This window comes from Nannospalax galili, unplaced genomic scaffold, assembly GCF_000622305.1.
Source record: "Nannospalax galili isolate Female #2095 unplaced genomic scaffold, S.galili_v1.0 scaffold842, whole genome shotgun sequence".
Taxonomy (NCBI): domain Eukaryota; kingdom Metazoa; phylum Chordata; class Mammalia; order Rodentia; family Spalacidae; genus Nannospalax; species Nannospalax galili.
This window is the reverse complement of record NW_008349291.1, coordinates 300,077-314,078: the sequence shown is the minus strand read 5'-3', so window position 1 is coordinate 314,078 and position 14,002 is coordinate 300,077. Positions and strand designations below refer to the sequence as shown.

Genomic DNA, 14,002 nt, shown 5'->3' with positions numbered 1-14,002 from the left:
ATATATATATTCACATGGAAGAAATTTCCCTGGTTAAAGTATAAGAACGAGGAGTGAATTGGAGACAGAAAAGTGAGGTGACCCCTGTGGTCAGCCTGCATCACCATGGGAGACAATCAACGGAGTGGCACAGCAACTCCAGGATGGTTTCTCCTCACAAACACATTTCTCTGGGTTGGGGATGTGGCTCAGTTGGTAAAGTCCTTGCCTAGGATACATAAAACCATAGCATCCCTGGCACTCCATAAACCAAGTATGGTGGGTCCTGCCTGTAATCCCAGGACTGGGGAGGCAGAGGCAGGAGGACTGGGAGTTCAAGGTCATCTTTGGCTACCTAGTGAGTTTGAGGCCAGCTAGGATACATGAGGCCCTGTCTTAAAAAACCAAACCACATTTCATCCAGAGTTATATGCCTTCGTTCCCTCTTGATGCACAAAATATTCATATCAGCAATGTCTGAGATGGTCAGGGTTCAGGCTCAACAGGGCTTAGCTGGGTCTTCTGCTTAGGTCTCCCAGGAGTAAAATCTAGGTGTTGATTATGTTCTTATTAGGGGCTCAGGTCCTCCTCCAGGTCTGCTGGTTGTTAACAGAATTCAGTTTGTTTTCATGTTTTGCACATGGCCTTTTAAAAAATATATATTTTATTTATTATTTTTATTTTATGTATATGACTGTATTGCCTGCATGTAGGTAAGTGCACCCATGTTGTGTAATGCCTGTGAGGGTCAGAAGAGGGCACTGAATCCTCTGGAACTGGAGCTATGGACAGTTGTTAGCCACCATAGCCACCATGTGGGTGCTGGGAACCAAACCCAGGTCCTCTGCGAAAACAGCCAGTGCTCTTAACTGCTGAACCATCTCTCTGGCCTGTATGGCTGTTTTTTTTCTATCTTCATGACAGCAACACCAATACCCAAGCAAGCCAGATCAAGACCTAGTCAATCTCTCTGTCATAGTTGGCTTTGGTTGTTAACTTGACACACCGAGGAAGAACCTCAGTTGGGGAATTTCCTCTGCCAAATTAGCCTATGAGCTTGTCTCTCAGGCTTTTCTTTTATTAGTTCATTTTTATTTATGTGAATGAGTATCTTGCCTTCATGTGGATAAGTTCACCCATGTTGTGCAATGCCCAGAGAGGCCAGAAGAAGGTATCCTCTGGCACTGGAGTTACAGATGGTTGTGAGCTGCCATGTAGGTGATGGGAACTGAACCTAGGTCCTCTGTAAGAGTAGCCAGTGCTCTTAACTGCTGAGCTATTTCTCTGGCCCCATGTGAGGTATTTTCTTGATATGGGAGGGCCAGCCCACTGTGGGTGATGCCCACCCCTGGGCAGGTAGTCCTGGGTTGTATAAGAAAGCAGGCTGAGCACAGGCCAGAGGGGCAAGCCAGTAAGCAGCATTCCTCCATGATCCTTCAGTTTCTGCCTCCAGGTTCCTGCCCCGGGTTCTTGCCTGACTTCCCTCAATGATGGGCTGTCACTTGGAAGTGTAAGATGCGGTAAACCCTTTCCTCTCCAAGTAGTTTTTGGTCAGAGTCTTTTATCATAGCAACAGGAAACCAAATTAATAGACTTTCTGTAAGAGAAAACTGATTCCTACAGGTTGCCCCCAGGCTTCCACCTGTGTACCATAGTACACCGCCCCATACACACACAAATGAGTAAATAAATATGAAAAAAAGTGTAAAAAATAAAAGCCAGGTTCAACAGCACACATCTAATGCCAGCACTGGGGATGTGGAGACAGGTGGATCCCTAGAACTCATGGCCCAGCCAACTTAGCAAAATTGGCGAGCTTCAGATTCAGTGAGAGACCCTATCTCAAAAAATAAGGTGGTGGGCTAGGAAGATGGCTAAGCAGTTAAGAGCACTGACTGCTCTTGCAGAGGACTGGGGTTCAGTCCTCAACCATCTATAACTCCAGTTCCAGGGAATCCAGTGCCCCTTTCTGACTTCCATGGGCATTACATGCATGTGGTATACTTACAGGCAAAACAGTCATAAACATATAATAAAAATAAATAAAAAACAAAGCAGCAAGCCATTGAGAATGACACTCATCGACCTCTGACCTCCATACACATTGACACCCGTGCACCCTCACACTTGCACACACCCACATGAACACATACATACAGGACACACATACTCAAAGTCTTCCTACATTGTGATCAATCCCTGATAACCTGATTGAAGAATGTTTTGCCGCATGTAACAAACTCGTGTGCTTTTTACAGACTATGGATAGGAACTTACCTCGGGATCCACACTGCCTGGTACCCCAGCTCCTTATTTAGAAGTTGTGTGAACTGCAGTAATGTACCTCACCTCTCCTGGCCTCAGTGATTAGGATCCCCTCAGTGCAGTGTCTTACCGCTAGTTAGTGTGGGTACTGAATGAGTCAACACAGTCAGTGCTTAGATAGCACTTTAACTTTGTAAATACTAGTAGATCCAAATTGCTGGGATTGTTTTTTTTTAATTTTATTTATTTTATATGTATGACTATTTTGCCTGTGTATGTATGTGAACCATATACATAAAATGCCCACAGAGACCAGAAGAAGGTGTGGGATCCCCCAGAACTGCAGTTATAGGTAGTTGTTAGCCACCATGTGGGTGCTGGAAACTGAACCTGGGTCCTTTTCAAGAGCATCCAGTGCTCGTAACCACTGAGCCACCTCCTCAGCCCACCCCCAATTCTATTTATTAAAATACATAACATTATCTGTAGTAACAGGCACAGCATATTGAATTACATTTCATTTATTTAAGACACCTGCTCTTTTGGTCTCAGAACTGCTGTCACCAACATGTCTCCCGTGTTTGGGACACGGTCACTGTTCTCTCCAACAGTATACATGCAGAAGTACAGGCTCGTGGTTGAATGGTCGTATGATTTTTTTTTTTAATTTCAGGCATCAGTGACTTTTGGGGACTTAGCCATCTACTTCTCACAAGAGGAATGGGAAGGGCTGAGCCCCATTCAGAAGGATTTGTATGAAGAGGTCATGTTGGAGAACTATCAGAACCTGGTCTCACTTGGTAAGGCTCTCCTCAGCCCCTCATAATCCAGATAGGCTATAAAGGGACATGCATGTATCTATCAGGGTCGAGTCAGGAAAATGGAAACCACTCTAATCGTGTGCATGTGGATTTTTAAAACAACTTTATATATGTGTGTATATCCACATGTAAACATATATATATAGGTTATACATACATATGCAGGTGATATATACACATATATGTGATATATGTGCATATATATGTATCCTATATAAAGTACAAAATTTGTTGGCTTTTATTATATTCACAGAGTTGTACACATACTACCACAATCAATTTTAGAATATTTTCACTGTTCGCCAAAGAAACTGCAGTCAGTAACTCACCATTCACTTTCCATTCCTGCATACCCTCTACGATTAGCCGGCCCTACTCTCTCCGTCTCTGTGGATTTGCTAACCCGAGCCTTGTATAGAAACAGAATCACGAACAGGTGGCGTCTCTCGTTTAGTATAATGTTTCGAGGTTCACCCCTGCTGCAGCATGTACCAGCACCTCTTCCTCTTCATTGCTGGATGATATTAGATTGTTTGGTGTTGCAGGAAAGGTCAGGCAGGACACCAGCATGGATTTTATTTAGGCTGCAGTCTGGTCCAGTGGGCTCAAATCTCAAACTCTGGACCCCAAAGGGAAGTAGGTCATATCCTTGTGCGTTGGTTTACGGTGAGAAGGAAACTTACATATTGATTGGCTATCAGCAAAGTCTTTAAATCGGGCAAACTATTATAAATTTAGAAAAGAAAAACATGCTTTAAAAAAAATCCTCTGTCTGAAAATCATTGCCGAAGTCTCCAACAAACAGAATTGGGGAAGTTCGTTGGGACAGAAGGCCAGTGGTTCTGGCTAGCTGTGTGACAGTTCTAACGACAAACTTGTCCGCTGAAGCTTGCTAACAGAGACAGAGGGAGAGAACAAGGATTAAATCCCCGTTTTCCTTCACATTCATCTCATCTGTTCTCTCATGAACGGATGGGCGTTCCAGGTTGTCCCTACTGTTAGGATTTGTGGCTGCGAGCATTCCTCTGCAGGTTTCAACTGCATTTATTTCTCTTGGTTATGTATTTTTAAGTGGAAAGGGTGGTTATTTGGAAACACTGTACTTAAGTTTTTAAATTTTTATTTATTTTTTTATGCATATGAGTGTATTGCCTGCATGTAGATAAGTGCACCTGTGTTATGCAATGCCCGTAGAGGACAGAAGAGGCTGTCGGATACCCTGGAACTGGAGTTATGGACAGTTGTTAGTTGCCATGTGGGATTTTAGCCCGGGTCTTCTGCAAGAACAGCCAGTGTTCTTAACTGCTGAGCCATCTCTCCACCCCATAAAATATTTTTTAAGATTTGTTTTTATTATTTTAAATAATGTGTATATGTGTGTATCTGTGTGGGTATGTGAGTGTAGGTACCCACAGAGGCCAGAGGTTTTAACTCCCCCAGCTGGTAGTAAACAACCTGACATGGGTGTTGGGAATTGAGCTCAGGTCCTCTGCAAGAGCAATACGTGCTCTTAACTGCTTGAACCATTTCTTCAGCCCCCTAGATATGATTTAAAATTTTTTGATTTATTTATTTTTATTTTATGTGTATGAGTGTTTTGCTTGCATGTATGTAAGTACTCCCAAGTCATACAGTGCCTGCAGAGGACAGAAGAGAGCTTCAGATCCCTAGAACTGGAGTTATGGATGGTTGTTAGCTGCCATGTGGGGACTGGGAACCAAACCCAAGTCTTCTGCAAGAACAGCCAGTGTTCTTAACCTGAACCATCTCTCCAGCCCCTATATAAGATTTTTAAAACCAATTCTCACATTCACCGTTCAGCACAGAATAGTCTGAAATTAAAATGTGTGTGTGTGTGTGTGTGTGTGTGTGTGTGTGTGTGTGTCAAAGTTGTCAGGAAAAAGTGATGGGGAGATATGGGAGGAGTTGGAGGGGAGGGAGTTGACATGGATTTGCTCAGAACACATATGCATGTATGAAATTCTCAATAAATTTTTTTAAGTTAAAAAAAATAAATAAGCTGGGCGTGGTGGCGCACACCTTTAATCCCAGCACTTGGGAGGCAGAGGCAGGGGATCTCTGTGGGCTACAGGAAGACCCTGCCTCAAAAAGACCAAAATAAATAAATAAGTAAATAAATAAATAAAAACAAAGTGTGTGTGTCTGTGTGTGTGTGTGTGTGTGTGTGTGTGTTGGGCGGGGGGTTCCCCATTTCAAATGTTTCTCACCCAAATGCCCACCTGACTTTCCAGTCCTGAGTCCACCTGCCTGGAGAAAGTATCAGACCCACAGAACTTTCAGCTAACTGTAAATTGGGAGTGTCCTTGGTACCCTTCAGGTCTGATAGTTTGCTAAGTACATCACAGAATTTGGGCACGTACTTTTATTTGTTTACTAGTTTAGTATAAAAGATGCTAGAAAGACTCCAGGTAAAGAAAGAGATGCATCAGGAGAGGAACAGGAGGAAGCTCAGAGTGACTGCCCTCTCTGGGAATGCCACTCTCCACGTGTTGATCAGCCTAGAAGGTCTCTGAACCCTGTCCTCTTGAGTTTATACAGGCATGATGTTTTCTAACTTTTTATTAGTTCCTTGAGAATTCCACACAATGTTCTTATGACTGATCCCATTATTGGCTGTCAGTGATCAGTCTCCAACCTGGCTGCTCTCTGTGCAGTTTGGAGGCAGGGTAGAAGCCCAAGCCCTAATCACAAAAGTTTTTGGGAGCTCTTACCTAATCCCTAAAAGATTGCTCTGGTCCATCCTGAGGCTCTCCAGGAGCCTATACACACCAGCTATCTCATGAGCATATGAAAGACACCACTTTGGAGGATAGATGTTTTTAGGAGTTATGTGTCAGGAAACAGGAATCCTAATGGTTAAGAGCACTGACTGCTCTTGCAGAGGATCTGGGTTCTAGTCCCAGCACCCACTTGGCGGCTATGAACCGTCCTTAACTCTAACTCCAGGGGAATCTGAAGCCCTCTTCTGATCTCCGCAGCATTGCACGACACAGGTGCACTCACATACATGCAGGCAATACACTTATATACATAAAAATAATAAATAAAATATTTTGGAAAAATTCAATGTCAGGGCTGGAGAGATGGCTCAGCAGTTAAGAGCACTGGCTGCTCTTGCAGAGGACCCAGGTTCAGTTCCCAGCATCCACATGGCGGCTAACAACTCCTTAACTCCAGTTCTAGGAGCTCAACACCCTCTTCTGACCTCCACGGTAGATACGACACGGGTGTACTTCCATATATGCAGGCAATACACTCATATACAGAAAATAAAAATAATTCATAAAATATTTTTTAAAAATAAATAAATAAATTTCAGTGTCAACCTCCACCCCCATTCTGCAGCTGCCCATCACATCCCTGCATTCCTGTTTTGATGGTAAATCCTCATCCTGTGGACATAGGGCTCAGTTCTGATTTCAGTGGTGTTGGCATCGTGCTCAGTTCCCATTTTTGTTCCACACATAGGTCTTTGCTCCCGGAGGCCAAATGTCATCACTTTGCTCCAGAAAGGGAAACCACCATGGATGGCGGAACCATCAAGGCAACGCCGGGGCCCAGGTGAGTGACTGAGAGCCAGGGTGTAAGTCTTAACCATTGGCCTGTCAGCGCAATAAATACCTTGAGCAATTTGTAAACAACAGAAATTGATCTTACACAGTTCTAAGAGCTGGGAATTCTAAGATCAAGGTTCTCACAGATACAGTGCCCACTCCCTCCCCTCCAACACCTCCCATATTTCCCCATCTCTTTCTTCTGACAACCTCTTCTTTCTTTTCTTTCTCTTTCTTTCTTTCTTTCTTTCTTTCTTTTTCTTTCTTTCTTTCTTTCTTCTCTTTCTTTCTTTCTTTCTTTCTTTCAAGTGGGGTGTTTTGCTACTCTAATATTACCCCTCTGAAGAGGTAACCCTAAAATCTTTTAGGGATTAGGTAAGAGCTCACAAAAACCTTTGTCATTTTTGGCCTTTGGAACAGAGTGTGTTGCTAAGAGACCCAAGGACATTTTGACTTTTAGCCAAGAAACTGGCTACTTTTCTTTGGGGTCTTTTTGCTCTAGCTGCCTAGCCAATTCCTACCTCCTATTCTTATCATACCATCCTCTGAGGAGGTTACCCAAATTGCTGATAGGGATTCGGGAAGCAGACCACTCTGGCTTCTTCCATGCTGAACAGGGACACAGGATGAAGCAATTGGAGTACCCTTTCAGTGGGTCTATCTAAAAGACTCCTAAATTGCATAACTCTTATCTGTAGGGAGAAAAGAGAGTCCTTGACTGGTGAATAGGGGATGTGAAGAAGTAAAGGCAAGAGTAGTTAGCATTACAAGTTCAGACAGGGAACCATAAAAAAGTCAGAACGGCAGTTTTTAAATGTTCATATCAGAGTCCATTGGGATTTCTTGACAAGGGCTTCAAAGCATCCCTCTATTGGGTTCCTCCTCATTTTTCTTTTGTCTTCCAAGGCTGGACTCTAGAGTGATAGATTCAGGATTTGCTTTCAGGTATTTTGATAGGTGTTGGAGTGGTTATAATCAGTGTCAGTTCCCTCTCAAAGGCTTCTAGATAAGGGGAGAAAACAAATTTATCCATCATTTTAGAACAATAGCTGGTTGTCTCCCTTAGTTAGCTACAGGTGGGCACTACAGTATTGGAGACCAAGATTTGAAGTCTTAGAGCAGCACTTTCTAGTTAGGAACAAAATCATCAATGAGAAATAATTGTCTAAATAACTTTTTATGTGGACTTAAGACAAATGTCTGAGAAGTGTACTCCCTTGAACTTTTAAATATACTGATGACTTTACTCTTTGGTTATACTTTCCTTTTGGGTGTTTAACCATACAGTTGGCCCAAATAAATCAATTTATGTTTACACTTCAAGTCGTTTGAGGATCTGTTCCTCAGGGGTCACATGGGCTTGGGAAGAACCCCTGGCTCCTTTCTTTTACCAGTTCCACCTATGTAAAGACAAGTCAAAGGTCCTGCTCAACCATATCTGGCTTAACTTGGAAGTATGGTTGAGATGTTTCCTCTGAGTTCACCCTCCTCTTTGTAGACTGGACACTGGTTCAAGTCCATCTCATGGGTTCTCCATAATCTCCCTGAACAGGAGGACAGATGACTCTCCACAGTTACAGGGCATTTTGAGAGATTTTCCATAGTCCCCTGGAACTTACTCGACCTTGGAGGGCAAGGGGCAAAAACTTTAAGTCCCTCCGACCAGATTAGTTAGTATATGCTCCAAAATATGGCTTTTAAAAATCCAATAAGATTAGTTCCACCAGTCTGATACTTTTAATTACCATGTGCTATGTAGATAAAGCTTGGTTAAAAAAAACAAATGTTCTCAGATAAACCTTGACTAGATATATATTTTGTTTATTAAACAAATTGAATAAACTATGACCTTAGAAATTTTAAGATTATGTGTATATTATTTTGTCTCATCCTTTGTATATCATAACAAACCTACACAGACCTTCATCACTTGCTTAGGCTTTCTCATTTTTTCTATTTTGGAAAGTATCCCCATTCCCACATCCTTTTAACATCTTCCACATTCTCATTTTCTTTTTTTTTAATGATTATGAGACATAATAGCATTAACAAATAAATTTCCCATTTGTTGTGATAATTCTTTTCCTGGGGATACTAAGCAATGCTTATTCCCTTTTAAGGTTCTAGTATTAAGCCAGTGTTTGATTGAAGTTTTACAGGAAAACCAATGAATTTACTGAGCTTTCTGACCAAGATAACTGAGGGGTTGCTGAGGTGTATGTAGGACCTGAGGGTATGCACACTGGAAAGCCTTTACCCAGCATGGGTCATGCCTTCTCTTCCTAGCCTTCTCCAGATTTTATACTTTAGCCCTCCCGAAATCCAGGAAACCATGTGTGATTAGGGCCAGATTATATATGTTGGCTGGGAAGAGTGGCTGGATAATCTGGTAAGGGTCCAATGACCCTGTTTGGCCCTCTTTTCATGAATGAGCACAACTGTCAACAAGCCCAATTATGACAATATTTAGTGATCAGGCACAGCTGAAGTCGTGATGATGGTAGTTATTTCATGCAGTAGAGACTGCTGTACAGCATCATCTTATTAAAAGGACATGGAATTTAGATTTGGGGTTAGGATCCACATACGAGGGAAAACATGTCATTTGTTTTTCTGAGTTTATGTTCTAGATCTATCCATTTATCTACAAATTTCATTATTTCATCTTTCTTTACTGATGAATAGAAATCCATTGTGTAAATATATCACATTTTTATTAACCACTCATCAATTGAGGGGCACTTAGGTTGCTTCCGTCTCTTAGATATTGTGAAAAGAGCAGCAACAAACATGGTTGTACACGTGTCTCTGCAATAAGATGAGTCCTTTGGGTATATGCTAAGGAGTGGTATAACTGGGTCAAATGGTAGGTTCATTTGTAGTTTTTTAAGAGTTCTCAAGAGTTCTCCACAATGTTTTCCACAGAGGTTGCATGTTTGCAATCCCACCAGCAGTGAATGAGCATTCCCCTTTCTCCACATCCTCACCAGCATTTGGTATCATTTGTTCTCTTGATCCTAGCCAGTCTGATTAGGGTAAGGTGATACCTAAGGGTGGTTTTAATTTGCATCCCCCTAGTTACTAATGATGTTGAACACTTTTTGAGATGTTTCTTAGTCATCTTTATTTCTTCCTTTGAGAACTCTCTGTTTAGATCTTTTAATTGGGTCATTTGGTTTCTTGATTCTTTGTTTTTTGAGTTCTTTATATATTCTGGATGTTAAACCTCTGTCAGATGTGTCACTGGTGAAGATTTTTTTCCCATTCTGTGGGTTTTCTCTTCACTTTTTTGATTGTTTCTTTTGCTGTACAGAAGCTTTTTAGTTTAATGAGGTCCCATTTGTTGATTGCTGACCTTAATTCCTGAGCAGCTTCTGTCTGATTTAGAAAAATCCTTTCCTATACCTATATCTTGTAAGTTACTGCCAATATTTTCTTCTAATAGTTTCAGAGTTTCCAGTCTCACATTAAGACCTTTGATCCATTTGGAGTTGACTTTTGTGCAAGGTGAAAGATAAGGATCTAGTTTCATTCTTCTACAGGTGGAGATCCAGTTTTGCCAGCACCATTTGTTGAAGATGCTGTCTTGCCTCCGTTGTGTGTTCTTGCACCTTTGTCAAATATCAGGTGGCTGAAATTGCATGTACTTGAGTTTAGGTCTTCAATGATGTTCCATTGATCTATGTGTCTATTTTTGTCAGTACCATGCTGTTTTTATGACTATAGCTCCATAGTATACTTTGAGATCTGGTATAGTAATCCCACCAGCGTTGCTCTTGCATTGAATCTATATATTGCTTTTGGTAGGATGGTCATTTTCACCATATTAATTCTTCCAATCCATGAGCATGGGAGGTCCTTCCATCTCCTAATGTCTTCCTCAATCTCTTTCTTTGATGATTTAAAAATTTCATTGTAGAGATCTTTGGTGTCTTTGGTCAGATTTATTCCAAGAATTTTTTTTAAACCTTTTTGAGACCGGGTCTTCCTGTAGCCCCAGCTGACCTTGAACTCGCTATGTAGACCAGACTTGAACTTACAGAGATCCACCTGCCTCTGCCTCCCCAGTGCTGGGATGAAAGGGGTGTACCACCATGTCTGGTGATGTGGTGTTTTTTTTTTTTTTCAGCAGTTGTGAATAGGAGCATTTCCCTGTATTCTTTCTCCAATTGCTTGTTCTTGGTATATAAAGGCTACTGATTTTTGTAGATTGATTTTTATAACCTGCCAGTATACTGAAAGTGTTGATCAGTTCTAGGAGTTTTCTGGTGAAACTTTTGGGATCTCTTAAGTATATTATCATATCATCTGCAAAAGTGATAGGTTCTCAGAGTTTTCTGGTGGAACTTTTGGGATATCTCAGGTATAGTATCATATCATCTGAAAAAAGTGATAGTTTGACCTCTTCTTTTCCAATTATTACTCCTTTAATTTCCTTCTCCTGTCTTATTGATCCAGCAAGAATTTCAAGCAATATGTTGAAAAGGAGTGGAGATAGTGGACATCCTTGTCTGGTTCCTGATTTAATGGGAATGCTTCCAGGTTTTCTCCATTTAGAATGATATTGGCTGTGGGCTTGTTGTATATAGCTTTAATTATGTCGAGGTATAGTCCCTCCAGTCCAATTCCCTCTAGGACTTTTAACATGAATGCATGTTGGATTTTGTCAAAGGCCTTCTCTGTATTTATTGAGGTGACCATGTAATTTTTGTCTTTAAGTTCATTTATATGGTTTATTGCATTTATTGACATATATATTAAACTATCCCTGCATCTCTGGAATAAAGCCAATTTGATCATGTGGATGATCTTTTTTATTGTCTGTATGCGGTTTGCAAGTATTTTGTTCAGAATTTTTGCATCTATGTTAATTAAGGATGTGGGTCTATTTTTGGTTGTGTCTTTACTGGGTTTGGGTATTAGAGTGACATTGGCTTCATAGAAGGAATTTGGGAGTTCTCCCTGTTTCTATCATTTTGAATAATTTAAGTAGTATTGGTTAGAGGTCTTCTTTAAATATCTGGTAGAATTCTGCTGTAAATCCATCTGGGCTTGGTTTTTTTTTAGTTGGGAGCATTTGTATTACTGTTTCAATTTCCTTATAGTTATGGGTATGTTTAAACTGTTGATCTCTTCTTGGTTTAACTTTGGTGATTCCCATGATTTTAGATATCCATCCATTTCTTTTAGATTTTCAAATTTACTAGCGTATAGGTTTTTAAAATATTCTGTTATAATGGCTGGATCTTTTGGGTGTCTGTTGTGATGTGTCCCCTTTCATCTCTGACTTTGTTGATTTGGATTTGCTCTTTCTTTCTTTTGGATAACTGAGCTGAGAGTCTATCATGTTTAGCTTTTCAAAGAACCAGCTCTTAGATGCATTGATTCTTTGTATTGTTTTCTTTCTTTCTCATTAATTTCTGCTCTGATTTTTGTTATTTCTTCTCTTCTGCTGGGTTTGGGTTTCATTTGTTCTTGCCTTTCCAGAGCCTTGAGTTGCAGTGTTAGGTCATTTATTTGGGCTCTTTCTAATTTTCTAATGTAGGCACTTAGAGCTATAAACTTCCCTCTTAGGACTGCTTTTAAAGTGTCCCAGAGGTCATGTTGTATTCTTTGTCCTTTTCCTTGAATTCCAGGAATTCTTTTATTTCTTTCTTAATTTCTCCTTTGACCCACTCATTGTTTAAGAATGTGTTGTTTAATAGCCATGAGTTCCTGTAGTGACTAGGGCTTTTCCCAGTGTTGATTTTGAGCATTATTGCACTGTGGCCCGATAGAATGCATCAAATTATTTCAGTTTTTTTGTATTTGTTGAGGTTTGTTTTGTGGCCCAGTATGTGGTTATTTTTCAAAAAGTTCCATGAGGTGCAGAGTAGAAGGCGTATTCTTTGGTGCTTGGGTGGAATATTTGAAAGATGTCTGTTAGGTCCATTTGATGTATGGTATCATTTAATTGAGGCATCTCTCTGTTTATTCTTTATCCAGTTGACCTGTCTAATGGAGACAGTGGAGTATTAAAGTCCCCTACTATTCTATTACTGAGTTGGGGGTAACCTGTGTCTTAAAGTTAGTGTTGTTTTTATGAATTTGGGTGCACCAGAGTTTGGTACATGTATGTTAAGTATTGTAATATCTTTTTGGTTAATTGTTCCTTTGATCAGAATGAAGTGACCCTCCTTATCTCTTCTGATTAGTTTTACTTTGAAGTCTATTTTGTGAGATATTAGAATTGCAATACCTGCTTGTTTTTCAGTGCCATTTTCTTGGAATATCCTTTTCCATCCTTTTACCTTAAGGTAGTGCCTGTCATCGAAGGTGAGATGGGTTTTTTGCAGACAGCAAAGAGATGAATTTTGTTTCTTAATCCATTCACTTAGCCTGTGTCTTGTGACTGGGGAGTTCAGTCCGTTGATATTTAAGGTTATTATTGAAAGGTGTATATTGGTTGCTGTCATTTCATTGCTGTTTATGTTCTCTGTCTAATTTTGTGTTTCCTAGGTTATACTTTTATTTATTTTCTTTCATTGCCCCTGGGGTCTAGTTGTTTCTTTCTCTGCTCTCTGTATTGCTTCAAGTATTCTTTGAACGGCTGGTCTTGTGGATGTGTATTCTTTCAGGCTATTCGTGTCATGGAAGATTTTTCTTTCCCCATCAACTATAATAGACATTTTTCCTGAGTAAAGTATTCTGGGCTGGTATGTACTGTCATGTAGAACTGGAAATACCTTGGTCCAGGCTCTTCTGGCTTTCATACTTTGCATTGATAAGTCAGCTGTAATTCTGATGGGCTTTCCTTTGTATGTGACTTGTTGTTTTTCTTTTGCTTCTTTCAGTATTCTCTCTTTGTTCTGTACAGTTTTCTTTTCTGATCCTATCTATTTGGTGTTCTTTGTGCTTCCTGTATTTGTATGGGGATGTTTTTCTTAATTTGGGGAAATTCTCTTCTACAATCCTGTTTAAGATCTGGTCAACACCATTAACCTGAAATTCTTCTCCTTCCTCTGTTCCTATGATCTATAGATTTGTCTTTTTGTGGTGTCCCACATCTCTTGCATATTCCATTCCTGTGTTTTTATAGCTTTTCCATAATCTTTGCTTGAGTGGTCCAATTCTTCAACTTTATCCTCCAGTGTTGATATTCTGTTTTCCCTTTCATTTATGCTGGCGGTGAGGTTTTCCTGTGTTGTTTCAAGTTGGTTTATTGAGTTTTGCACTTCCTTCTTCATTTCTGCCTGAGTTTTCTTCAATGTTGCTATCACTTTTGTGAATTCATTCAGAAGTTTATCCCTATCTGCTTTTAGTTCTTTGATTTGTTTGTTCGTGTATTCTTTAAATTTGTTGAATTCCTTGATCAACAAGGAA

The 14,002-nt window shown here is 40.3% G+C and overlaps 1 protein-coding gene across 1 annotated transcript in view; it reads left to right on the top strand.

Moving 5' to 3' along the window:
• The window catches only part of Znf667 (zinc finger protein 667), a 36,567-nt gene that overhangs the window by 5,440 nt on the left and 17,125 nt on the right, over positions 1-14,002 (top strand). Inside the window, exons 3-4 of the mRNA XM_008846629.2 lie at positions 2,918-3,044; positions 6,555-6,647. Coding sequence (XP_008844851.1) covers positions 2,918-3,044; positions 6,555-6,647 — 220 coding nt within the window. The remainder of the gene's footprint in view (positions 1-2,917; positions 3,045-6,554; positions 6,648-14,002) is intronic.